The 27,054-nt window shown below is 35.9% G+C and overlaps 1 protein-coding gene across 1 annotated transcript; it reads left to right on the top strand.

Moving 5' to 3' along the window:
- The first annotated feature begins 695 nt into the window (after positions 1 to 695).
- Positions 696 to 23,746, top strand: LOC111002067 (cell surface glycoprotein 1). Its single transcript, XM_045633232.1, has 26 exons — positions 696 to 770; positions 3,166 to 3,199; positions 3,746 to 3,952; positions 4,532 to 4,645; positions 5,166 to 5,210; positions 5,909 to 5,956; positions 6,567 to 6,614; positions 6,927 to 7,022; positions 7,702 to 7,749; positions 8,185 to 8,280; positions 9,021 to 9,089; positions 10,554 to 10,649; positions 11,442 to 11,489; positions 11,597 to 11,692; positions 12,598 to 12,741; positions 13,733 to 13,876; positions 13,997 to 14,098; positions 14,966 to 15,013; positions 15,816 to 15,956; positions 16,263 to 16,307; positions 17,296 to 17,343; positions 18,619 to 18,666; positions 18,736 to 18,783; positions 18,857 to 19,717; positions 20,648 to 22,801; positions 23,251 to 23,746. The coding sequence occupies exons 1-26, from the start codon at positions 750 to 752 to the stop codon at positions 23,400 to 23,402; spliced, it is 5,001 nt and encodes a 1,666-aa protein (XP_045489188.1). The 5' UTR covers positions 696 to 749; the 3' UTR covers positions 23,403 to 23,746.
- Positions 23,747 to 27,054: the final 3,308 nt, after the last annotated feature.

Raw genomic sequence — 27,054 nt, 5'->3', positions numbered from 1 at the left:
TTGACGGCTTCCAGCTCAGCGTGACACTCATACTGAATTTAAATCCAGAACCAATGGATTATCTGAGACACTAATACATCTAAGTCACTTGCTGTCCCAATCCTATGGTTGAATTATTCCCTTTGCTATTGTTTTATTAACTAGTTTGTCATTGTTTAATAATATAGTAACTGTTTAAATGTTCTATTATACAAGATCACGATGTATTAACTAGCATGCACTGTCATGTGGAACATGGTGTAATGGTTACAGCTCCTTACAAACGTTTCGTAAAGGAAAAAACTTGGCAATTAAAAAGAGTGGCGGAGACTTAATGCCAATTCTTCTCTTCCATTCTATTCCCTTGATTTGAACACTGGCAGTAAATGTTAAACTAGAAGCTGATTGTATACTTCATTTTTAACGTTCATAATTGTACAATGTGTTACCTACATGAATAAATGATTTTTGACTTGGTACACCTGTTATCGTCTAAACCTTCTTTCATTGCCTTGAATTGAATCGGTGATGTTCATGATTTGGACTTGCGCCACTTGCTTGCTTGACGGATAATTGAAAATAACTTTAACTAACGTTTTTAATTATAATCATTGGTAACCTATAAATCGATCGAGAGGCCAAATGTATTAATTAGAATTCTATAAATTACGTATGAATATCACAATTTGCACAGCTGTTCAGTTGAGTTTATAAATGTCGATTTTTATGAAAATTGCGTAGTGGAATAAAAGACTCTGTCTGGCCACACAATGCGTGCTATACTGATAACTGTAAGTAATTTTATATAATATTATATATAAGTTTATATTATTTTATTAGTCTGGAATAGATCACGGTTTGGTAACATAACAGTGGATCATTTAATGTAATGGGACCAGAACACAGCAGAGAACACTGGTTAAAAACATGTGAATATACTATGATCTTGTGAACCTCCTCCTTTTTTTGAAGTCGGTTGACACAGTTAGTTTTTTTTACCTACCTACTGCATTTATACGGATTTGTGCTAATAGTGCTTGTAATGCAATTTTGAAAGCCGCCCTGGTATCAACGAACAATATTTCAGTTTTATTTATACATATATATTACATACATATATAATCTATATTGTTCATATTTCATCATTTTATTAGTATGTAATTCGTACTTATATATAATTTCCAAAAACACAATTTATAAAAAAATAAAAATACCGAGCAAAGCTCGGCCATCCAGATACTTTAAAGTGAAACGATGAAATCCATCACTTGAAAATGTAAACAGTGCCATCTCCACTGGTTTACTACAAATAAGCTTAAGTTAAACGAAAAGAAGGCATAAACATAAACAAAAATGTATTAAAGTTTGGAACTACAAAAGTAAAAAGTAGTCTTTCTCAAATAATAATTAAAGACCAAGATTTCTTCGTCTTTAATTATTATTTGAGAATCTATTTAGATTTTATTGATAATGCGGTGTTCTTGGGATTAACTTGATAGTAAACTTCAGTAGGGCCGACACATAGAAAATCTTTCGCATAGGCTAAGTTCTGCAGCATTCGCAGTGAAAAAGATACGCGATCTTACGGAGAATACAGCAAAGCTCGTTTATTTCAGCTATTTTCATAGTATCGTGTCATATGGTGTTAGTTTATATAATGAAGCTGACATTAAATCGACATTTCTAGTGCAAAAGCAGGCTATAAGAGCGATCTGCGCATTATCCCCACGGAAGTCAGTCCCAAAGAAGTTTAAAGAATTACACATTTTGAATTTGGCACATATGAAAATATGTGCGGAAAAATATAGATATCTTTAAAAAGAATAGTAGCTTCCATAATTATAGTACAAGTTATAAAGACAAAATTAGGAACCACAAGGCTGCATATAGCCAAAACAATTGTATACGTTTTTTCAACCAAATCCCGTGATATACTAATGTTGTCAATAATTAAATTCAAATCATACGTTAAGGTAAAGCTGCTTGCTAAGGCATATTATAATACAAATGAATATTTTAACGATCCTAGAGCTTGGATAGTATAAAGAGGTAACGAGACTGAATCTCTTGGCTGCATTTTCAGACTATGGGGCGATCGTCAAAACCCACGACTGTTTTAATATAAAATGGGAAAAAACCGTGATCCATATGGTATCTATCGAATTATTTCATTGTAATTAGTATAATTATTTTTCTCTTATGTAGCCAAGCTCACATTTCAAAGATCGCCATGCTCGCGTCATTGCTTTGTTCATAGCATTGCTCTCTCCCTAAAATATGCGTTCTGCTCGTGAACGGGTGCTACTTGTGGTGACTGATCGTACTTGAATTCGTGTATGCGGTGATGTTAGTTATTTCGACTATGTATTTGCGTGTTGTTCTTGCGTAAGTGCGTGCTACCAGTGGCGTAGCTATCATATGGCCAGGTGGTGCAGTGCACCAGGGCCCCGGAGCTCAGTGGGCCTTCAAACCTCAGCTTTGAAAACAATGAGCTACTACACAAAAGAGGGGAGGAGGAGGGCCCGATTCTTTCCCTATGCACCAGGGCCCTTGTCCCCCTAGCTACGCCACTGCGTGCTACGATTGCACCATGCCTCCTGCTGATAGAGGATCATTAACAATCTGAGACAAATCTTTGTTTTTAATTGACTTTATTATTATTAATCACCTAAGATTTCATGGCATGGTGTAATGGTTGCAGCTGCTTACAAACGTTGTATAAAACAAAAACTTTGCGATTAAAAAGAGTGGCGGAGGGCTTTTTTCTGGTTCTTCTCTTCCGTTCTACGCCCTTGATTTGAGAACTGGCCGTAAATGTATAATTAGAAGCATTTCATTTAGATTTCTTTTTGATATTTATAAGTGTACATTGCGGTACGATATGGTATGGTTGGTGGACTCATTTTCCGCACTTATATTTGGTCCGTTTTGCGTTAAGTTCTGGCTAATTTAGCCAGCCTAGCTAGAAGCACAGAAGTCTCCTGAGCACTTCACAGGCTTCACGAAGCGACACTTTTCCGAGGATTTTTATACGTTGTTTAGCCACAGCCTCGTATTCCAGGACTTAGTGGGTGACTGATTCCTCTGTGAAACATGTACATTGTGTTACCTATATCTATTTTAATTACTATAATCACTTCGATTGATTCATCAATGTCTTTCAATTAATCTTCATAATCGTTCCAGGTCCTTGTGGCGGTGGCGCAAGCCTTACCCGAACGTAAGTTTTTAACTAAAATTTATATCTAAGAATACAATATATATAATATGATGCTTATGTATTTTTTAATTTGGTTTGTAATCTTTAGCATCATAGGTCATTTAGTAATCATAAACCTCCTTATACATAATAATTAACAGTGCTTTTTTTAAATAACATAAGTCTTTTAACAGAATTTTACAAAAAGATACGGAAAATGTATTAATATATGTTTACCTCCTTCATCAGCCCTTTTAATATAAAAGTAAAGACAAATTTGTACGGCATTATGTGTGGCAAAAACCACTACACACAAACTTACTAACACTTATTCTTGCGATAGATAATTAAATAAAAAATACAGTATTTATAGTCACCGGTACTATCTACCAGTCGGTAACTTAAATCTTAAATTAGTACCTGTACACTTGAACCCCACGGTTCAAGAATCTACTCCAAAGGGAATCAAAGTTGTCCTAAGAGTTTAATTACTACAGAATGTTTTTTATTCAGAGAACATCACTCTGTGTCTTTAGAATAAGAATGAAATAAAAATAAACTCCACAGAGTACCAACAGTTCAACCAAGAGCAGTCTTACCAACATAACGAGCAATATGCTCACAATCAGGAGTATCAGCAGAGCAATCAGTTCCAGCAAAATCAAAACCAGCAGTTTAATTATCAGCAGAACGAACACAACAACCAGTTCCACACAGAGCATCATGAACACAATAATTTCCAGACTGAACATCAAGGTGTAACTCATAATGGAGGTAATTCAAATTAAAAAATTGATGAATCAAATTAAAAAAAAAATTACAGATATTACAAGCCAATCTTCACAGGATTTTTTATATATTTTGTAAATAACCTATGTAATTTAGGGACTATCTAACATTCTATCCTGCTTGGGTAGAATGCCTGGCGAACTCCGAGGGCCCATCTTTAGGGCTGAGGTGTTTTAGTGGGTAGGTTCTCGCTACTCCTCTGAATAGCAGAGGGTTTTGAGTGTAGATCCAGTCCCAAAGACCCCGTGACATGCTCTACATGAATTTAAAAAAACATTAGTCCTCCTCTCAGAAGAACGCGTTTTGCCAATTATAATATTTAACTACTAAACGTATACATTAACCAATAGCGTGTATTTTTTCTCAATCTCTCTCAATCGGTCTCAATCGCTCTCTCCTTATCTTCAACATAAACGCTGCACATGTTCGTGACGTTTCATCTGTATAAGTTACCTCATGCGCCTAAAGAAGTTTTGCTTAAAAAATTTGATATCATTATACTTCCTCGCCAGGTGTTAAAAATGCTAATTAAAATAAGTACCACATTTGATGATTTGTTATTAGGTAACGAACCTGGTGTTCTGGGCGTATTGGGAACTGTAGCCAATAAAGTCCATGACGTGATAAATATCCACGAGAACTTGGATGCCGATATTCTGGGCGGTCTAGTCGGTAAAAGTGAGTATTCATTACATATGCATGCAGAAAATGTGTTTATTTACAAATTTCAATGTGTTGAATTTGGGAACCATTTTATGTAATAAATACCTGAGCTCTTGCAAAAAAATTATATAAATTATGTTAAATTTAATCTATCCGTAATATAAGGTAACATTTAAGGACAAGACTTAGTGGTAAGCGTTACTCCCACAGGTCGTAAGTTCGATTACGACTGTTCACCAATTGATTGTGATACGTTCGCATTTAACAGTCGCTCATAGGAAGAAGGATCCAAAAAGTAGAAGGTGTGTTTCAGGCTCAGAAGATTGATCACGAACTTGCCAATAAGAAATGATCATAAACAGATACAGAAACCTGAGGCCCAGAGCTAAAAGGCTGTAGCACTATGTAAATCTATGATATACCTACATTATAAACATCTTCGTAAACACACTAACTAAACAGATTTTTCTCTTATATTGATTATACCAAATTCAATTTATACGTGAATAACTAATATAATTCCTTTTTTTTTCAGAAAATAAACGTCCAGACCCACTGGTGAATATATTTGGAGTACAAAGTAAGTAGAACATTATTTTTTGTACAGTTATTTCTCATGAAAATCGTTCACAATCGGTCACATAATAAAGGATTGAAGAATAATAGTATACTTCTTTATCTATTTTTCTCATCTATTATGTCCATACACAACACAATAACATCTAACACAATATGTAGTAGCAAAAATAATATAACTACTATACTACACATACATGCAAAATGAATCAACATTTATACAGACATAAGAAATATAATATCGATTATTATGTTAAGTGGCTTTCCGCTTCTTCCCCCTTCATGTTCCCTACCCCCCATTATAGCCCCCCCAAAAAAGAGTGGCGGAGAGTTTATTGACAGTTCTTCTCTTCCGTTCTACGCCCTTGATTTGAGAACTGCCAGTAAATGTAAAATTAGAAGCATTATCGTACATTTATTTATATTGACGTTCACAAGTGTACATATATTATATTTTACCTATATGAATAAATGATTTTTTGAATTTGAATTTAATACGGGTTCATTTAAGAGGTGGTGAAGTAGTCAATGTATGGACAGGATGCCTTCAAAAAGGCCACATCTCATTCAGGGACTGTGGCCAAACGTCCAGTCCTATATAAAATCAGAGTATATAAAACCTATTTGTTAGGTTAAAAGTGAACCACACCTTATAGCCAATATATAATTGCAGTCAGTTTTTAATACCCAATTTTTTTTCAGGTCACAATCAATTGAGCGAATTTTATTACAAATATACAGGTTTTAGAGGTAAGAATACAAAACATTCTGAAAAACATCGCATTGTTTTTTTTCGCCTATTAAAACAAAAGCATAATACCATGGGCTTTGTAAAATAATGTTTATCTACATATGAATCATATTCTATCAAAATTATTACGGTTTTCATGTTTGGTTATTTTCAGACAAAGTCGCGAGTTTCACTCGTGCAATAAGTTGTTTTTAAACTGCGTAATTTCCTTGAAAATATTTAACTACAGAAAATATTGGACTATTTGCACACTTGAGCAAATAATATAATTATATTATTAAACTAATTAAAACATGTGCTGGCTAATTAGCGTAATATTAAAATTATATGCAACGACTAATACAATCGCGTAACTTCACTTAGGTACATTACAAAAACATGTAGACTGTAAACTACTAAACCGATTTTTAAACACGATTATCAAGTGGCCCATTTGTATAGATATAGATTATATATGCTTTTATATATAATCTCTTTGTTTATATCACAGAATAGTATGCCCGCTATAATCTAATCATGTTTAGGAAACGGCAAAATTAAAAAAAACGACACAAAAAACATATCTTTTTAATATAAAGCGATATTTTCAGTTTTATTTTTGTTTTACAGAAAGACAACAGTTCATGTCGTATTTGTTGAAGGAAACAAATCTTAAATGTAAGTCATTCTACTTTTGCAATAAATTAATAACAATTTCATGATTTATAGCATAATTAAAACCATACATTCAAGAAGCTAATAAAGTTTTTATATCGCTTCTATTCAAAGATTACCATAACAGTCATAAAGTGATTTGAATTTGGAACATAGATTGTGAGTCTTTAAAAGAGATCTATCACGAATATTGTAGCGAAACAAATTTAAGAAAAAGAGCCGCACCAATTTTTACCAAATTTTTATTCAAGAAAATGCTTTAATTTCCATCTTTACCCGTACATAATATAACCAACGTATAATATCTTTTTTCAGCTCCAAAGGAGATTTTCAAATTCCTGAAAGCATGCAGGGGTAATCGTGGATGGTACTTCTACGATCAAATAATGATAAAGTTGACTGGCAATACCAGTAAGTATCTCTTATTTTAAAAAGTCGTCAACCCATCTAGTCTAGGGTAGGAAGGGCCTCATAGCCTAGTTTTACGAGGTGTCCGTCAGTGAGGATGTTACAATAGTGGATTTGCTTTTGGGTAACAAAAGTTATCGAGTACAACGAACTGTCTTTTATTATGTCACAGAGCAGAGAGAGATGTTACTAAAAGTCATAGAAAGGCGCGAAATTTACTATAGAATATATACGTTAAATTATATGATAATTATATTATAATTATATTAATAGACAACTGATATTTTAATAGAGGGGTATCGGGTTCGATTCAGCCCAAAGTTTATTTCTATAAATTTAAATTTTTCTTTCCCAAATATAGAACAGTTACCTCTTAAAGGATATTAAAATTATTGTCCCTTATTCATTTCCACGTTTCAAAATAAAAAAAATTGGGCTGATCAATTTTAGAAAAAGCACTGTAAAGTGCCAATCTAATACCTAATCCGCTGTATTTATTTTATTTTTTACTTGTAAAATCTAAAATTGGATGTGTATCATTTAAATTTTGGTAACAATTATGTTTGCCATAATTGTCATATATTTTAGAATAATTGTAACGTATCCTGTAGATAAAGCATTATATATTATATATATAATGCTTTATCTACAGATATTTTGTATTTTATGAATACTTTTCTAGATATTAAGGGCTGCCTGCGACTGTTACAACTGCTCACTGGAAAGAAAAGTAAGTATACAAAGTTTTGGAGTCATTAATTTATTTTGCTAGGTTTAAAATTCGACTGCGATTCCGGGAATAAAATCCATAGTTAATTCACGTTTAATTAACCACAGCTAAGAGGAATGTTACATTATATTGTCAGACTCATAGACAATCTGTGTTGCCAGCAACAAAAAGTTGGTTTAGGTTTTAAAAATATAAGATTTTTCTTTTCATTATCCAGATTGTTATCCGTATATAATATACTTCCATAGGTTATGTTCTTATATCTAAATAGAACACAAGAATAGAGTGTCTTTCCTTATGTAAAATATTCTATGTAGTAAATTATAGTAATAGTCTTAAGGTAGGTTATATCGTAATGTTCGAACGGGTTCGATTCTCGGCGAAACGACTTAACTTAAGCGAATATATATGCTATAACGAATAACGTAATTTCAGATCCACTTGACGCCTTTGAAGCGATAAAACCGCTGACCGGCCATGACGATATTGAAGGTGTCTGGGAGATGTTGCAAAAAATGTCCAGTCGAAAGAGTAAGTATTATCCTAACATTAAAAGCGAAATGCTATCTGACTCCTAAACGTCGAAAACATAGTCGATTTTGAAAAACAGAAGTATAGTATACTATAGTTCGTGAATCTTTCTAAAACTTATGCCAGAAACTTCTCTGTCAGACATGAGGTTGGCGAATGTCTAGAATGTAATAGTTTATTACACCTTTTCTGGGAAAGATGTTTGACCTCGCTGAAACAGAGAGAGATGTCGCATTATTTGTAATTTTAATGATTATTTGGTAGAATTACAATCTAAACTAATAATAATCTTTATGGTTGTTCCGATCTATTTCAGGAAAATAAAATTTAGTAAATTAGTATTACTACTAAATAACGTAACCGTAATTAAGCCATCCTCGTGTTTTTTTCATAACTGTTTTACAAACATTTGTAAAAATTACAGTTATGATAATTAATAACAAAATAAATCAAAACTGATAAATAATTAAAACAGTCGAAATAGTGCTTTACGACTTTGTTCCTCGGGGCAAACACACACACACACACATATTCACACACACCAACAACCAGGTACTGGTATTATATTTTATTTGGTAATGTTTAGACATAAATGTACTTTTCTCATTGTATATTTTCTATCCGTCATGGATAGCTGGTGACATGTTACACAGGTCTTCTATAGGCCTCTCACAAAAATGGTACCTGCAGCATGTCCCGTAAAATGAAAAAATATTTATTATTATTATACTTTTTTTTAGACATGTCAGACGTGTTCGATTGCTACGAACACGAAGCTGAGCATATGGAGGGAATAACTGATGCCACTGGTGAGTAACAGTCTAAATATTTAAGATCAAAATACCTGCAGCTGAGTTTTATTCGGACGTTAAGGCAGAATACAAAATACCATCCGTATCACCTGGACGTCCGTCGTTCCTCAACTAAGCGATTCTTAAGAAACCTGCTAAAGTCTACTGAAGTATTTCCGAATGAATTCGGCTTACCTTCTAGCATCGAGAGTGTCTATGGGCGGCGGTATCACTTAACATCAGGTGAGCCTCCTGCGCATTTGCCCGCTGTTCTATAAAAAAAAAGCCCTGGAAGATAAGAGCGTACAAATTCTTGTAAGGCCTGCAAAACACTTGCGAGCCTTCTGGCAATGTGAGTGTCCATGGGCGGTATCACTTAACATCAGATGAGCCTCCTGCCCGTTTGCTTCCATAAGAATATTATAAAAAAAACACAAAATCTAAAATACATATAAAGTAACCTTTTCCTCTGTACAATGAACAGAGGTGATGCAAACTGATTGATCTTGATCGTTTCTGACCCAACTGGACAGAAAGATCTATTCCACAAATCATCCAGACGGTCCAGCTCACGGCGAAACAGCAGTGTTAAAGCCAAATTTCAAGCTGTCAATAGATAATAAGCTACTCATCTATGAAATGCAACTCATCAATGAAACCAATTTGGACATACGGAATTTAATTATGGGGTTCGGCGTGTGACTCTAATATAAGTATCATACAGAGGGTTCAAAATTACATCTTGAAACAAATACCCAACTGTACGTGGTTTATAAAAACATCAGAGATTCATGAGCATCTAAAAATCAGATCTCTTAAAGAGGAGATCAAGACGTGGAGTATGAAATACAGGAAAAGCAAGTAACTAACCATACCGGGCCTTATAAAAAGGCGTAAGTCTTGATAGATACGGTTGACAGTGTGGAGCAGTCTCGATGGAGATTTTGCTATGAACGCCTACAGCTTTCAACACATCTGCTCAGAGCCTAGCTAATTGATTGCAAGATAAAGACTTAACAAACAAAAAATGATTCCAAATTTACATTTACCAGTTCGCAACTCAAGGGCGTAGAGCGGGCAAGAAGAACTGGCAAGAAACTCTCCGCCACTATATTTAATCCCCATGTTTTGAGTTATTCAAATTGTTTGAACTGGAGCAAATCAATCCCAAGGATTAGGATCATTTAAGTATTCGTCAAATGTATAAAGAGCTCTATCGATTAATTTACGTTTATACAGAGTTTTGAAAGTATACATATTCAGTGATAATTTTCTAATTTGGCTTTGGAGTTTGTTGTAAAAACGAATACAATTTCCATGTAAGGAGTGGTTTATCTTCTGATTTTGGTTGGTCGTACGCTTATATTAGTTCTGTTTCGAGTATTATACTGGAGAAAGTCGCCATCTGTTTTAACATATATAATCTTTATTATATTAGAAATCAATTATTGCTAAACCTTTTTTACTATATTTGCTTTTCAGCTCTGGATGGGGTGGAGAATTACGTCAACATGATGACGGGAGGAGAGGGACCGGACGCTTTGCCTGGCTTCTTTCTCGCTATGAAGACTGATCTGGGTAAACCTTTAGACCTTTGAATTGGCTAAATGCGCTAATACGACGAATTCGTTCTTTTTTGCACACCTCATACTTAATAGACTTCTTCAAATAAGAAACATAAAAAAAATGCTTCAAAATTCATGACGATTTAGATGAATTTATTTATTTACAGCACACATATAAATTAAAATATAATAAATTATACAACTTAAAATGCGAGCTAAGTGTGTTATCCAGAAAGGAGAGCGTGTATTGAATTTTGACATATGTGAGTCATAGCGCTAAATCCGTCGCTGAATATTTGATTTCTTCAAATTAATAAGACGTTTTACAAATCAAGAGTGCTCAAAGACTATAATATTCTACAATTATTTTAGGTTCAAAAACACACCGTACATATAATTTTATAAACTGTATCCAAACACACCAAGTGAGCACTATTGGCCTGTGGCTTCTGAGGGAGACTCATCCCTGAGGTCGTAGGTTCGATCCCCAGTTGTGCACCAATGGACTTTCTCACTATATGTGCATTTACCATTCGTTCGAACGGTGAAGGAAAACATCGTGAAGAAATGTTGCCTTAGAAACAAGTCGACGATGTGTGACACCATCTTGCCTATTGACAAGTGATCATGAAATAGATACAGTAATCTGAAACCTAAACCTAAAAAAGTTTCTAGTGCCACTCATTTATTTATTTTTAATTTTAAGTTAAACCAAGTATGTAAACATAAAAACTAAACATAGTTAATAATTTATATAATAACAACTGTAACACAGTATGCATTATAATTATAAAATTTTTTCTAGATTGGGATTCGTCATACAACGTTCTAATGGGCGCTATGAGATGCAACGGTAAGTTTTTAATTATTTATTTAAACAAACAGATGGCGCCACGTGTTCCCAAACAGCGTCACCTTTTTGCAATTAAGACAAGCATTGAAGCACGTCTTCTTTTTCAGATATGGGCGAGGCACCGGTCGAATTAAAACAATTATTGAACGAAGATGAATTCTCCAAGTGTATATGGTTATTAAAGGAGTTCACTGGACTTACGAGTAAGTCGAAATTCAAATAATTAAACGCAATGATGATATTCTTTTTTTATTTTGACATTTCGTATAGGTCAATCAATTGTGACATTTTACTAATTTGACATTGGTTCCCGCTTTTATGGTGAATAAAAACTGTTATAGGTATATATATATAATAATTAATCGGTAGTGTTTACGATCAAGAATTACAATGTTATTTAGATATCAAAATTATTAAACATTTATAATCAATAAATATAGCCTTGCCATTTAGCATTTAATTATTAGTTAGATATAGTGCTACTAAATAACAATAATATATATGATATATAAAAATAAAGGTAAAAAGGCATGACATTCATGATGACTTCATCTTAAAATTATGTATTTCTATCAGCAGTGTTGGCCTAGTGGCTTCAGAGTGAGACTCTCATACCTGAGGTCGTAGGTTCGATCCCCTGCTGTGACCCAATGGACTTTATTTCTATGTACGCACCTAACATTCGCTCGAACTGTCAAGGAAAACATCGTGAGGAAACCGACATTGTCTTACAGCCAAAAAGTCGACGGCGTGTGTCAGGCACTGGCTGATCACCTACTTGCCTATTAGATTTAAAAATGATCATGAAGATTCAGAAATCTGAGGCTAAGAACTAAAATCTTAGTATACTAAAACTGTACTTAAAACAGTTTTATAGATAACTGCCGTGTAAAGGTGTTTAAACTTTTAAAGGCAAGGTGCCTTTAAAGGGAGAACATTTGGACCATAGGTTTTGACAACATTTATAAATAACTGTAACTTATTATTATGCCATTTGTATGCCCGTTATATATAATACTGATTGTGTAGTATTATAACTAATATGAATAAACCACTTTCTTTGCAAATAAACGATTTATTATTAAAATTTAATCCATCTCATTTATAGATTTCAGATACGCTATTGAACAGGTACTACAGGACACCGGGAGGTTCAGTTTGAAAGAAGTCGTGCAGCTTCTATACAAAATCACTGGAGAAAATCGACTTGATAAAATTCTAGTTCTCGTACGACGCCTGTTTAAGGTTAAAAGTAAGTAATTGAAGATTATTATGAAGCTTGGTGATTGTTGGAGGGATATTCAATATGTTATATAGGTTAATGAGCTTATAACTAATTAGTTAGAGATGGGGTTGCAACGCTTTTTTTTCGTGGGGAAATCCGTTACGCATACCCTCCCGGGGCCCGGTTGCCTGTGAAGGGTTATGTGGGACTCTGCACTGTGCATACCCACTAAAACCCCACGGAGCCACCAACAATCGCCCGAGGCAAGATACGGTAACAGCTTAGCCTTGTCCGCATCCAGCCACACGACACAGACAACAGCCGTTAAAACTCACGGTCCTCTGCGGTCATGAATGATGTCGAATGGACCTTGGTTCAAGGGCCATTCACATCGCCCAATTTGACCTGTTTAATGAAGCTGGGGAACAGCATCCCTTCTTTTAGATGAGTTCCTGATCCCCTGCTGAAGCGACTGCGTGCCCAGGATTACACATGGGGTTGCGACGCTGGACAAAAAACGAACTTGACTTATATAAGAGTTCTCAAATCTGTGTGTCACTTCTAATACCTATAAAGAATATGTATTCGACTTTTGGACTTTTTCGAGAATGTTACAATTTATGAGTGTGGGAAAAATTAAAGGGTTAATTTTGGCTTCAAGTGTGCGATGATTGCTAACATATTGTTTGCATTTCTTATTATTATTATTTTTATTAAAAACATTTCTCGGATCCGAGTGGTCTGCATACAGCACGTCGCGTGCCGAATACTCATATCCGAGAGCTAATGATGGCATTGGTTTAAAAAAAATAACGGGCCGCTCGCACAGATCCGAGTGGAGCGGGACCATAGTACCGGTGCAGCCCACTCGGATCCTAGAAAAGAACACTTAAACTGTTTAATTATAAGAGTAGAACTAGATCTGTAGAAGACCTGGCGATAAATTCCTGGCACTTGTTAGTTTTGCATAATGTTTATTTAGTCATGGCTGCCAGTTAATAAATAACTAAATTTCCAGATATAACGGAGCTATTCCAACGCATCAACAACCTGACGAGGAAGCGGGATCCTCTCCAATTCCTCATAAGCATCATGGACCTCACACAGCAGAATACGATCGAAGGCGCTTGCAATGAGATCAGGGGTCTCACTACAGGCAACAGTGAGTCGTCTTATGTTGTTTTCTACTGTCCATAGATTAATTGCAGAACTTTACAATATTTATTTCCCCAAAGAGTTCATGTTTCTTGTCAAATAATATTTCTTAACAAATATGTTTTAGCTGACGCCATAGCGGTCCTAGAACGAATACAGCGCGACTCTGGCCACGAAGATGTCGTCGACTTTTTAAGGCAACTTATGATTAAAGTTACTGGAGCGAAGAGTAAGTATTTTTTCCTACGAAACTTTTTTATAAGCTGTACCCGATTATATTAGATTCCTTAAGCCGCAACAAACTATTCGAAATAAAAACTGGTTTTATATATCGCGGAATATGCTTAAAGGAGAATTAAGGAGACTCGGACTACCTGCACTTGACTTTCATCCGTCATCCGTTTTTGCCGCGCACCACAACTATATGGAACCAGCTGCCCACTGAAGTATTTCCGAAACAACTCGATTTTGGCTCCTTAGAAACAGCAATTCGATTTAGGCTCCTTAAAAAATAGTCATTCGTACTAGGCTTCTAAAATAGCATTTCGATTCAGGTGCTTAAAAAATAGCAAATCGATTTAGGTTCCCTAAAAAAATAGCAATTCGATTTGGGATCCTTAAAAAAATAGCAATTCGATGAAGGTGCTTAAAAAATTGCAAATCGATTTAGGTTCCTTAAAAAAAAGCAATTCGATTTAGGTTCCTTAAAAAAATTGCAATTCGATTTGGGATCCTTAAAAAAATAGCAATTCGATTTAGGCTCCTTAAAAAAATAGCAATTCGTACTAGGCTCCTGGAATAGCATTTCGATTAAGGTGCTTAAAAAATAGCAATTCGATTTAGGCTTCTTAAAAAATAGCAGTTCAATTTAGGCTCTAGCCTTCTGGCAATGTAAGTGTCCATGGGCGGTATCACTTACATCAGATGAGTGAGTGAGCAAATGGATTTGTGATCCTTTCGGCAAAATGGCGTAAATAAATAAAAATATTTCCAATACCTTAATGCACGCTATTTCCTTAAGCATAACTTAATTACTATTTAAAAAAATATTGCAGTTGTTTGCTAATTTTATTAATATAAATTAAAACTGTTTCAGATTTGACACAAGGCTGGAAAGTCATTATATCTGTGACGAAGGAAACCGGTGAGTAGGGTCAAAAATCTTTACCCGTTTTCATAAACAAACTGAAGAAAAAAAACAATATTGTATTATTAAAAAACACCAATCTTTGATTGAACTTATAAAACCCATGATTAAAAGTGAAAATTAATAAATATTTTATTTATAACCTCATATCAGAATACAAAATATATACATTATAACTATTGTTTTTCTTAATCTGCGAAAACTGATTTCGTGTGCCTATGGGCAAAGCCTCCCTCATTGATGATTGTCCTCCATTTTTCTTTAAGCTAATTTCGTCGTAAATTATATATTTTCTCTTATACAAGTAAACACAATTTTACACGTAGAAAGAACTCATGCATCCCTTTCCAGATAACTCTATCTTTGCCAACAGTCTGCCAGTCTTTTCCTGCTATTTCTATAGTAATTAGTAATATCCTTCGCTTTGGCCTGCGCACACTTCTTTTCCGGTTTCCCAGGTTTCCTCTTCCATTGTGTGATCTTTAATGTCCATCTATAGTATTAGGTATAGGACCAGCCCATTTGAATAATGGCTGACAATCTTTTCCTGCTATTTCTATAAAGGCTTAGCGACCATTCTCTGGTCGTTTAAGACCCTTTTCCACGATTTTGTTCTGATCTTGGAACTCTAAATTTTGTACGTTTTTACAATATTTGACCAAAAACATCTTTGTATGTGCAAAAAATAAAAATAATCAATATTTCTCATCACTTTTTGCACACACACATTAAATAAAATATATTAAATTATATATATATAATACACACATTATATTTGTTTATATAATTGGTATTACAGATATCTTCAGGCTCATCAGGCGGTTCAAGTTATACACACACACGAACATAATAATCGTTGTACTAACGATTTTGCGTATTACCAATACATCTACATTGCCAGTTGCAAATATTAAAATGAACAAGTTACTGGGCATTGAAGGTAAGATTAATATTTTATTTTGAATTCGTCAATGCTAAACATTCAAATGAAATATACATATATTATAATCTATCAATTGTGCTTTGTAAAACTGTACATTATGTTTTTGTTTCAATGTGTATTCCGTTTTGGAATTTGTGTGTAATGTAATTGTTTGAATATTGTTTAGTGATTACCTGTAGGAATACTTTAATAAAAAAAAATAAAAAAAAATTAACATTGGTCATGTTAGAGTACCCAGTTCAATTCCTGTGGACAAAAAGGTCTTAATTCTCCGCAATTGGTTTAAAACAAGTTTATTTGCAGGTTTCTTTGAATGGTTCGATGTTATTCACAGAACTTCGAATATGGGTAAGTAATAAAAAAATATTATTGGTTACCTACTTACTGAATATACAATAATAAAGACACAAATATACAATATTTAGAATATTCTTAACCTAAATAGTAATAATAATAATTAAAAATGGGTAAATTGAAAAATTAAAATAAACGATCGAGTTTGGCAGTCATTATATTTTATTTGCTTAATATTAAAGATATTAAACTTATAAAATTTCTTAAAGTGAGATCTTCACTTATTTTAATTATGTAGGAATAAAGATAATAATAACAATAAAAATGTATATATTTTGACGGAAACTATTATATTTTAACAGATTACCCAAGCAGGTAGACTGCTTATTAAAGTAAATTTCTTAAAACAGCGACAAAAACAATACAGAAAATACAGATTAAAAAACCGACCTAATTAAATTTGATTCACTTTTCTTTTCATTAATTTTTAATTATTTTTACTACTACAAGTAAGTTAAGAATATTGTAAATATTGTTATGATTACTAAGAAACATTATCTAATTTAAATGCGTTTATGTAGTTACTTTCACTAGTATAATACGCGTAATAAAACTAATTTGAGTGTGCGACCAACCAGGCTCCAGAAGATAAACCACTCCTTATATGGAAATTGTATTCGTTTTTACAACAAACTCCCAAGCGAAATTAGAGAATTATCACTAAATAAATTCAAAGCCCTTGTTAGAAGTAAATTAATTAATAAAGCCTTTTATAAATGTGACGAATACTTAAATGATCCTAATCCTTGGAATTGATTTGCTCCAGTTCAAACAATTTGTATTAAAAACTTGGCGATTGAAAAGAGTGGCGGAAAGTTTCTTGCCAGTTCTTTTTACCCGCTCTACGCCCTTGACTTGCGAACTGGTTGTAAATGTAATTTTAATTTGTTTTTTTGACGTTCATAAGTGTACATGTTTACCTATATGAACAAAAATATTTTGAGTTTGAGTTTCAGTTTACTAAAATGTTTTTCTTTTTCAGATGTAATTAAATTCTTCGATTTGTTCACTACATTAAGTAAACGATTGCGTGAGTATATTAATTTTCCTGCGTTTTAAACATACTTATCTCTTTTCTTCTCAACGCATAAAATTTGTTAGAAAGAGACGCATTTAGTTTTTATGAATAGCCTCAGTTAAGATGGCAGTTGTTGAAGGGATGTTTAAATGAAAGTTGTTTGAAGTGTAAACTATTTATTGATTTATACATATCAATTATATTAGAAGATAAGCTAGAAAAAATTAGTAAGCAATAATAATAACTAAAACTAAATGAAAGCTTAAACCTCATTACGAGCATGATAAACAAAGTTACGGTAAGTTGGAATCGGTTAAATATTTTGTACTTTCATCGTCTGTGACACCAATGTCAAAGGGAGAAAGACGAGATCAAATGGAATGGATCTAAACGTTCATGATAAATATTATAAACAAGTGTAACTACACTTGTTTATAATGTAATTATAACTTTAAACTAATTTATTCATTGACAAAAAATATACATATAATAATAGTAAATTATTTGCAAGAGTATCATACAAAAAAATGGTTAAAGTTCGCATATTCTGCCACATATGATGGCGGTCAAATTATTTAATTTTACATAAAAGTTACACACATTATGAGTCATAACATTACAGTCAGGTTAAATTCTTATATTATTTTATCATAGGTATGTAATGTATGATACATTACATTACCTATCAAATTAATATTTCATACACTATCCCTACAGTACAAAACCAATATTGTCAAATAAAAATTAAATATAAAATATTTATATTCTTCTTCATTCATTTCATTCTTTCATTTTTCGCCATCGTTTCTTTAATTAGGGTGAATGGAAACACTGTATGGTGGAGTTGAGTAGTTTATGTATTCATTTTGAAAGATCGATACACATTTAAATAACTAGGGTCGATAGAAAAAAATCCAAACAAAGCCAATTTTAGACACTTTGAATTCATTTTGTGACGAAAATGTATATAGAACATGATTTTGAAATTTACACGATTTTATCGCTAGCCAATACATTTCAGAAAAAAAATGTTTTACATAGCTAATTGTTTTTACGGGCTGGTGCTCCTCAATACTCCAGCTCCGCACCGCAGTCCACTCCGAGACACTCACACAGTAATTCGTGCTTCGATAGGGCCTTAACGGGGATCTGTACAAGACACTGGTTCTAACAAATTTCTGGTCGTAACAAACACCCTTAGAAAACTTGAGTTGCTCTTCACCCCGCAATAATGTATCTCATATTCGTAATTATTTTAAATAATATTTAAATATGTACATTTTACAGTTTTGGACAACGCAATAACGAAGTTATTGGCTTTCACGAAAGAAACAAGTAGGTATAGAAATAATATTTCTTCCATTTTCTGAGAAGCAATAAATTAATTTTCTATTTTCCTTACAGATTTCATTGACGCTCTTAAGGTCCTAACAATAGCCACTGGACACAAAGGTACTGTTTAACTGTGAACGTTTAATATTGTCTTACTACTTTTATATGTATGTTAATATATTTTTTTTTTCAGATTTAACAGGTCAAATTATATACATAAAAGACAACAAACCAGCACTTAATACGACAACAACGACGACGACGACAACAACAACAACGGAAGCGCCGAAAACAGAGATATTAAGTGAAGCAACTATTACCTCCGAAACAACAAAAACCGAAACGAAAAATGGTGAAACTGTAACTATTATAACAACAACAAAAGAAAATGCACCAAAAACTGTCATAACTCAAGGTCCGCCGGGATCCAAACCAGTGGGCAGTAATCCCAATAGACCAGAAAACATCCCGCTAGAATCCAATACGGTGGTTACTAATCCCAATGGACCAGAAGGTACTCCGCAAGAAACCAACCCAGCGGGTGCCAATCCCAATGGACTTGACGTTACCCCACAAGAATCCAAACCAGAGGGTACCAATCCCAATGCACCAGAAGATACCTCGCCAGAATCCAAACCAGAAGGTAATAATCCCAATGGCCCAGAAGGTACTCCGCAAGAAACCATCCCAGCGGGTGCCAATCCCAATGGACTTGACGTTACCCCACAAGACTCCAAATCAGAGGGTACCCCGCAAGAAACCAGCCCAACGGGTACCAATTCCAATGAACCACAAGTGACCCCGCAAGAATCCAAACCAAAGGGTAACAATCCCATAGGACCAGAAGTTACCCCGCAAGAATCCAAACCAGAGGGTAACAATCCCAATGCACCAGAAGATACCTCGCCAGAATCCAAACCAGAGGGTACCGATCCCAATGCACCAGAAGTTACCCCGCAAGAATTCAAACCAGAGGGTACCCCGCAAGAAACCAGCCCAACGGGTACCAATTCCAATGAACCAGAAGTTAGCCCGCAAGCGGCCAAACCAGAGGGTAACAATCCCAATGGACAAGTAGTGATCCCGCAAGAATCCACACCAGTGGGTAACAAACCCAATGCACCAGAAGATAACCCGCAAGAATCCAAACCAGAGGGTACCAATAAGAATGCACCAGAAGTTAGCCCGCAAGAAACCAAACCAGAGGGTAACATTCCCAATGCACCAGAAGATACCTCGCCAGAATCCAAACCAGAAGGTAATAATCCCAATGGACCAGAAGGTACTCCGCAAGAAACCATCCCAGCGGGTGCCAATCCCAACGGACTCGACGTTAGCCCGCAAGCGGCCAAACCAGAGGGTAACAATCCCAATGGACAAGTAGTGACCCCGCAAGAATCCACACCAGTGGGTAACAAACCCAATGAACAAGAAGTGACCCCGCAAGAATCCACACCAGTGGGTAACAAACCCAATGCACCAGAAGATACCCCGCAAGAATCCAAACCAGAGGGTACCAATCCGAATGAACCAGAAGTTAGCCCGCAAGAAACCAAACCAGAGGGTAACAATCCCAATGCATCAGAAGACACCTCGCCAGAATCCAAACCAGAGGGAAACAATCCCAATGGACAAGAAATGACCTCGCAAGAAACCAGCCCGACGGGTACCAATTCCAATGAACCAGAAGTTAGCCCGCAAGCGGCCAAACCAGAGGGTAACAATCCCAATGGACAAGTAGTGACCCCGCAAGAATCCACACCAGTGGGTAACAAACCCAATGCACCAGAAGATACCCCGCAAGAAACCAGCCCGACAGGTACCAATTCCAATGAACCAGAAGATACCCCAGAAGAAACCCCAAAAGAATCCAAACCAGAGGGTACCAATCCCAATGCACCAGAAGTTAGCCCGCAAGAAACCAAACCAGAGGGTAACAATCCCAATGCATCAGAAGACACCTCGCCAGAATCCAAACCAAAGGGTAACAATCCCAATGGACGAGAAGCTACCCCACTAGAAACCAACCAGGCGGGTACCAATCCCAATGGACCAGAAGATACTACACAAGAGTCCAAACCCGAGGGTACCAATCCCAATGCACCAGAAGTTACCCCGCAAGAATTCAAACCAGAGGGTACCCCGCAAGAAACCAGCCCAACGGGTACCAATCCCAATGCACCAGAAGATACCTCGCCAGAATCCAAACCAGAAGGTAATAATCCCAATGGCCCAGAAGTTACTCCGCAAGAATCCAAACCAGAGGGTACCAATCCCAATGCACCAGAAGTTACCCCGCAAGAAACCAGCCCGACGGGTACCAATTCCAATGAACCAGAAGTTAGCCCGCAACAGTCCAAACCAGAGGGTAACAATCCCAATGGACAAGAAGTGACCCCGCAAGAAACCAGCCCGACGGGTACCAATTCCAATGAACCAGAAGATACCCCAGAAGAATCCAAACCAGAGGGTACCAATCCCAATGCACCAAAAGTTAGCCCTCAAGAGGCCAAACCAGAGGGTAACAATCTCAATGGAGAAGAAGTGACCCCGCAAGAATCCAAACCAAAGGGTAACAATCTCAATGCACCAGAAGTTACCCCGCAAGAAACCAGCCCGACGGGTACCAATTCCAATGAACCAGAAGTTAGCCCGCAAGCGACCAAACCAGAGGGTAACAATCCCAATGGACAAGTAGTGACCCCGCAAGAATCCACACCAGTGGGTAACAAACCCAATGCACCAGAAGATACCCCGCAAGAAACCAGCCCGACAGGTACCAATTCCAATGAACCAGAAGATACCCCAGAAGAAACCAAACCAGAGGGTACCAATCCCAATGCACCAGAAGTTAGCCCTCAAGAGGCCAAACCAGAGGGTAACAATCTCAATGGACAAGAAGTGACCCCGCAAGAGTCCAAACCCGAGGGTATCAATCCTAATACACCAGAAGATACCTCGCCAGAATCCAAACCAGAGGGTACCAATCCCAATGGAGAAGAAGTGACCCCGCAAGAATCCAAACCAAAGGGTAACAATCCCATTGGACCAGAAGATACCCCGCAAGAGTCCAAACCCGAGGGTACCAATCCGAATGCACCAGAAGTTAGCCCGCAAGAAACCAAACCAGAGGGTAACAATCCCAATGCACCAGAAGATACCTCGCCAGAATCCAAACCAGAGGGTAACAATCCCAATGAACCAGAAGATACCCCGCAAGAATCCAAACCAGAGGGTACCAATCCGAATGCACCAGAAGTTAGCCCGCAAGAAACCAAACCAGAGGGTAACAATCCCAATGCACCAGAAGATACCTCGCCAGAATCCAAACCAGAGGGTAACAATCCCAATGGACAAGAAGTGACCCCGCAAGAATCCACACCAGTGGGTAACAAACCCAATGCACCAGAAGATACCCCGCAAGAATCCAAACCAGAGGGTACCAATCCCAATGCACCAAAAGTTAGCCCTCAAGAGGCCAAACCAGAGGGTAACAATCTCAATGGAGAAGAAGTGACCCCGCAAGAATCAAAACCAAAGGGTAACAATCCCAATGCACCAGAAGTTACCCCGCAAGAAACCAGCCCGACGGGTACCAATTCCAATGAACCAGAAGTTAGCCCGCAAGCGGCCAAACCAGAGGGTAACAATCCCAATGGACAAGTAATGACCCCGCAAGAACCCACACCAGTGGGTAACAAACCCAATGGACAAGAAGTGACCCTGCAAGAAACCAGCCCGACGGGTACCAATTCCAATGAACCAGAAGTTAGCCCGCAAGAGGCCAAACCAGAGGGTAACAATCCCAATGGACAAGTAGTGACCCCGCAAGAATCCACACCAGTGGGTAACAAACCCAATGCACCAGAAGATACCCCGCAAGAGTCCAAACCCGAGGGTACCAATCCTAATGCACCAGAAGATACCTCGCCAGAATCCAAACCAGAGGGTACCAATCCCAAGGGACAAGTAGTGACTCCGCAAGAATCCACACCAGAGGGTAACAATACCGGTACAGACGGAAACAGGCCTGGTGGCAGCGAAGTGACTCCAAATCCATGTGCTGATATTAGTCCAGTCGAGAAACCAGCTTCTGGGTCTCAACCTACACCACCCGGACAAGACATACAAAACATAGGTAAGAAAACAAAAACTTGTAAGTAAAATAAAGTACTAATTCTACGATTGTTATAAGTTCTATATTATGCACGTAGTTTTTACTTTCGTAAATTATTTAGCGACGTACTTTTTATTATGTCGGGCGAGATTACACATACAACTAAATAATGCTACTTTGGAACACATCCAACGTTAAAATCTCTTATTTTAGTATATATTTATACACCAAAAATAACGCTAATCATACAATATACAACATTTAATGTATTTTAACATTATCATAGTTTTACGGTAGTTTTCTCAAGTATTCTTCAATACGATAATTTTTTTACGGTAAAGTACGGACTATATATATAATATAGTTCCATTCCGCTCACAGCGCACACTTTTCACATAATCTATCGTTAGTGTTCTAAAGTTCGAAAGTGCATGCTAAGTATAATAAATTTATTTTATTTATATTTTCAGATAATCTTCAAGCATTACAAACAGTTGTCGATCTACAGTTTGTAATCCTGCCCCGAGGACCGAAAAACACGAAAAATTGCTACTGCACTTGTGAAAGCCCGTCCGCGCCAAAATTAATTAAAATGAAAGATCTACCATCCGGTATCAAATAATACCGCGATTGAATTAAATTATGTAAATGTTAGAATTATATCTTTAGTGTGTTTTCTGTAAGATACGAATATAATGTACTCTATGGTTCAAAGTTCATAGAGTCATAGTTGACATGACATGTCTACATGCTATCTTTTACAAGTGGCGCCAACACTAATCTGTGTTGGCACTATCTTTATTTGCAAAATTGCTTGGAAAATACATTATGTTATAAATAACAAGTTTTAAATGTCAGTTTTTAAAATTAACCCCAAACAATTTTTCTAAAATGGCCAAACGCAACAATGGAATTAATTTTGTACATAACATTGGCCTAAATGTTTTACCGCTCACTCCTGGCAGATTGTACTTTAGACGAAATAGTGATAATCGTCATCCAATGTCAAAAATTGACGTTATATTATCCCAAGGGCAGATCTATAAGATGCATTAAGGGGGCACAGACAAAAGCTATTCTTTTGGATTATTCGTAGTTAGGTCCAATCCGTCGTATATATTTCTAAAATAGATGATAATACTCGCTGAAGCCTCAGAATAACCCCAAAACGCGTTTTAAACGTATTTTGGAGTCTGCAGTAAGCACTGTATGACGCGAGCCTTCAGCTACGTATTCCCTCTAACGTCAGTTGTCAGTTTGACAGCTGAAAGATGTTACTTTTAATTTGGCGCGACGAAAACCCTTTAAAAATTTTAAATTTCTTCTTTGATGTTCGTTTAGTTAATAATTTGTAACTAACCGTGTTTTAAATGTATACATTTGTTTAATTTCTAATAAATGTGTGTTTTTATTTATTTTCTATTATTAATTCCTAGTTTTTAGATAATCTTAATCACGCCTAATCAAGGTCCTTATTGTAATAAATTATAACGTGTCACGGGTAAAAATATTAACATGCAATGATTTGAGTTATTCTTTTTCAGTGACCATTTACGCCCAAATCCAATAATTAATCCACAATCTCAGATTGAAAACAAATAAGACCGTGATAGTCGATCGATCTCCTATCTACATCCCAATAACCCTACGAAGAAAATCCATTTTTGGCAACGGATAGAATTCTATCTTTTCGCTGTATACACTTATATTTGGTCATCAATATAAACCAAATCAGGTTAATAAAACCGTATAAATAATATTAAAATATACATGTCTATTTTTAAAATATTTAAAACATATCAAATAGCTTTTTTATTATTTTAAAAACTGGCCGGCTGATCTGCAGTTCACTATTTATTTTAAAATGTTTTAGACTACAGGTATTAGGTATTAAATTATTTTATGAGAAAAATCCTAATTATTATAAAACTAAAGTGCTAAGCAAAAGTCAATCTGCTGTACATGACCTTGATGGCATGTGATAGTATACATGTTATCTCTTCCGAATAATGATCATTTTAGAACATTTAATTTGTTTTATGAATAATTGATATTCCTGCCAACTGTATTAATAACATTATGTATGGGATTTTCCCGAATTGATAAAGAACAAAAACTGTTAGAAATTGCTGTATCTATTAGCATTCATGGAGAAATACAGTTTTTAAGTGATCAAAATATTGCTAAACAATATTTTTCTGCAATCTCAGTTACTTATTAGTTAAGCAATATAAGAGAAATGTTTTTTTTAATTAATAAACTCGAAACTGATGTATCTATTTAGTCAACAATTTCACTATTAAAACGAGTTGTAGTACTGATATATATTATTTCCAAATTATTACAAAGTTTTAAACACATATATTTCGATTTAATAAAGACAATACACATAATTTAATAATAACTATATTACAAAGTAGTGTTAGCTTCAACACGCGATTCCCGAAGTCGTAGGTTCGATCCCTGTCTGTGTACCAATTGACTTTCATTTTACATTAGCTCGAATGGCGCTCGAAATGGCGGTGAAGGAAAACATCCTGAGGAAACCGGCTTGGCTCAAAGTACTTTGCAGATATAACTTAATAGGGAACGTTTGTAGTACAAGGTATTCATACTAGCAACCAATTTTTTACGTTTCGTCAAAAAACGTTCGTGCTCTGTTTGATTTGTTTGATATTGTTTACTTGTTGCATTGCATTTCTTGTTGCAAGTGTTGGTGCATCGCGCCTCAACGCAATTAAATAGCAACTGCGCTGCAGATGTCATATCTATTACAAGCGGAACGAGGCGTTTTTAACATTGTCACTGATTACACCTCTACAAGAAAACATCATCTTTAATTTATAATCCTTTTTTCATAGATAATAAACAATGCTTGACTTTCATTTTAACCTGCGTTATAAGCATGAATTGGGAAAGCGAGAGACGCAGCTTTCCTCTTTCTCCAGGTCGGCGAGATAGCGCTGAATAACATTAATTCTTCTGAGGTCTCGGGGTATATTCGGTAGCCTCCTACGGGATGCCCTGGTGTTCGCGAAGCGACCCACTAGCTGATTGATCCTCCTTAGACGTTGAACGTAGTTGAGGAGGCCCTCAATGTCACTGGGCCGGTAAGCTGGTTTCTTGGGGCCCGCAAGGGCTCTGGGGAGCTGAAGATGCACCGTGGGGGCGGCTGCCATCGTTGCGACGGGATCAGCAGATTCTGAAGCTGGGGCAACGATGGCACCAGAGACTGCATTGGCGTTCGGAGTGGTTACAGGCGGCGGCAGGATCGAAAGCCCTAAGACCAGGCGGCGACCGGCTGCTATCCGGGTGTCACCGGGATAGCCTGATGCAGACGACGGAGCACATGGGCGCTTGGCCGCGGACCCTTCCTCCGAGCCGGGGTCCACATCCGAGAACGACAGGCGCACAGGGATAGCAGGGGTGCATGCTGGGAAGCGATACTCATCGCAGACCGGCGCCAGCTCCCACTGCTCACCTTCAGTGAGTGGTGATTCCATGATGCCTCTGTTGCGCAAGGCCTCTTGTGTGGTACTAGAAACGAAAATGTGCGCTTCAAGTATTTATAACACAATTTTTGATAACTCAGCGATCGAGCGCTGTGTGTGCGCTGAATAATTCGCTTCATTATTTCGTTCAAAGCTTTGAGAGATATTTAGAATATTAGGGGTAAACTATAAACGAATCTCTATTAAACATTCAAGTATGAGTTTCGATCTGTATACATGTGAAATTTGTAAAATTAGTTTAGTAAGTCTATCTAAAAACCAAAAAACCTCCAGCGCTTACATAGATTTGATTGTGCGATTCGAAAATATTGTGTGCCAAAATAGTAGCAAAAACAAAATGAAAATAAAATTAATAATATTGACGAATATTTTTTTTGATTTTGCTATATGCTTTCGATTTATTTATTGCATTTTTAATTTTAAAATACAAATACATAATTCAAATATTGTCTCCTTGGAAAATCGATCTAATAGTTCTTCATTAAAACATTAATTGTATATGGCTTATGACTGATATTTTTGATCACTTAAAAACGGCATTTCGTCTTCTATGCTAGCAACACATTTATGATTTCGGGCAAGTCCCATACGTAATGGTATTAAAACTGGTGCAATAGGAATAACTATTATGCATATTAAAATAAAATTTAAACCTTCGTTTTTAAAATATTATAACCTACTTGGATAAAAACAATAAAATAAATAATGATAAGAAGAAATAACGATAATAAGACCGAAGATGTTACTCATATGCTGGATTTG

Source organism: Pieris rapae, chromosome 22, assembly GCF_905147795.1.
Source record: "Pieris rapae chromosome 22, ilPieRapa1.1, whole genome shotgun sequence".
Classification (NCBI taxonomy): Eukaryota; Metazoa; Arthropoda; class Insecta; order Lepidoptera; family Pieridae; genus Pieris; species Pieris rapae.
This window is presented reverse-complemented; position numbering and strand designations above follow the sequence as displayed.

Bases quoted from the DNA above. Each gene is read 5' to 3' on its own strand.
- LOC111002067 (XM_045633232.1), top strand. From the start codon at position 750: ATGCGTGCTATACTGATAACT. The intron at 7,023-7,701 runs GTAAGTATCTCT...ATACTTTTCTAG, and splicing joins AAAGTTGACTGGCAATACCA to ATATTAAGGGCTGCCTGCGA. The intron at 11,490-11,596 runs GTAAGTTTTTAA...CTTCTTTTTCAG, and splicing joins GGGCGCTATGAGATGCAACG to ATATGGGCGAGGCACCGGTC.